Source organism: Capra hircus, chromosome 15 (assembly GCF_001704415.2).
Source record: "Capra hircus breed San Clemente chromosome 15, ASM170441v1, whole genome shotgun sequence".
NCBI classification, from domain to species: domain Eukaryota; kingdom Metazoa; phylum Chordata; class Mammalia; order Artiodactyla; family Bovidae; genus Capra; species Capra hircus.
The window spans coordinates 3,681,874-3,683,520 of NC_030822.1; the positions used below are offsets into that span (position 1 = coordinate 3,681,874).

Genomic DNA, 1,647 nt, shown 5'->3' on the forward strand with positions numbered 1-1,647 from the left:
TTACTTCTGAAAAGAGACCCTGAGTTTGCTTTTAACACACTTTGTGGAAGAACATGAAGACTAAAATGGAGTGAATGCACTAACACAAAACACACACAGGTACACAAACACAAATTGATACTTTAAAGTTTATTCCAAAGACTGACTATCCTAAAAGGCATTTCATTCTCCTTTTGTACCTACTGTTTTTCATCATTCCTACATAGCTTCCTCGCCTTGACTGCTCTTATGGTGTATGTGTCTTAACTCATTCCACCGTACTCTAAAATTGATTTCATATTTTGCATATATTTTTATCTCTTGTCAAAGATGGCAAATATTTTTCCTGTTTTTTCTTACACTAATAAATTTATATCACATAGAAGTGTGAATGGCACATAGAAGTTATTCTCTAAATGTCTAAACTGTTGTGTTCATTTTCCCCTCTGAAAACACACAAAAAAATGAGATATGAAGTCCTTAACCTAATTTGTAGCAATCACATTGACACTGATCATTAGGAAAAGATGCTACATAGTTTTCTCCACATCTTCTGTAGTGCAGAGTTTACATCTTTGTTTCTTAGGCTATAAATCAAAGGATTCAACATGGGAATAACAAGAGTGTAAAATATAGATGCCACTTTATCAGTGTCAAAGGAATGACTGGACTTGGGTTTCACATACATAAATGTCAAAGTCCCATAGAACACGGTGACCACTGTCAGGTGGGATCCACAGGTAGAAAAAGCCTTCCGCCTACCTTCAGCGGATTTCATCCTGAGAATAGCTGCGAGGATGAGCAGGTAAGACACAAGAACTATCGCCAGGGTGAAAGTCAAATTAAAAGCTGAGAAAATCATTATCATAAGTTCAATTTCATGTGTGTTTGAGCAAAGCAAAGATAACAAGGGGAAATTGTCACAGTAGAAATGATTGATGACATTATAGCCACAGAAGAATGAATTAAAAAGCTTTATGGTAATCAACAGAGAAACGAATGTGCTATAGACATAGGGGATCGCCACCAGCACTTTACACACCCTTTGTGACATGATGACTGTGTAGAGCAGAGGGTTACAGATGGCCACATAACGGTCATAAGACATTGTCGCCAGAATAAAAAGTTCATTAATAATGAACATGATGAAGAAAGCCATCTGTGTAGCACACAAATAATAAGAGATTTTATTCTGATCCACAACAAAATTTACCAACATTTTGGGGCCCACAGCTGTTGAATAACCCAGATCAGTAAGAGCCAGGTGCCTGAGAAAGAAGTACATGGGTGTCTGTAGCCTGGAGTCCACCTTAGTGAGGATGACCATGCCCAAGTTGCCCACCACTGAGGTCACGTAGATGATGAGGAAGAGCCCAAACAATGGAGCCTGCAGCTCAGGACGGTCTGTAATTCCCATGAGGATGAATTCACTCAGCACCGTTCTGTTGTGTTCTTCCATTTTATCAGAAAACATACGCTGGATAAAGACCTCAAAGTAGTAAATAGTGTTATGTTTTAAATCCTGGTGATTTTTTTAGCATTCAAAGTTAATACAAATATAATAAATTGAATTTTAAAGTTTAGATTCTATTAAAATGACTGCCTCCTGGAAGGAAAGCATACATTTATAGAAATAGAAATGGTTACAGAGAGAGCAATACAGTTGGA

At 37.3% G+C, this 1,647-nt stretch overlaps 1 protein-coding gene across 1 annotated transcript; it reads right to left on the reverse strand.

Annotated features, from left to right (window-relative positions):
- Positions 497–1,438, reverse strand: LOC102178556 (olfactory receptor 8K3-like). Its single transcript, XM_005690246.3, has one exon. The coding sequence runs from the start codon at positions 1,436–1,438 to the stop codon at positions 497–499; it is 942 nt and encodes a 313-aa protein (XP_005690303.3).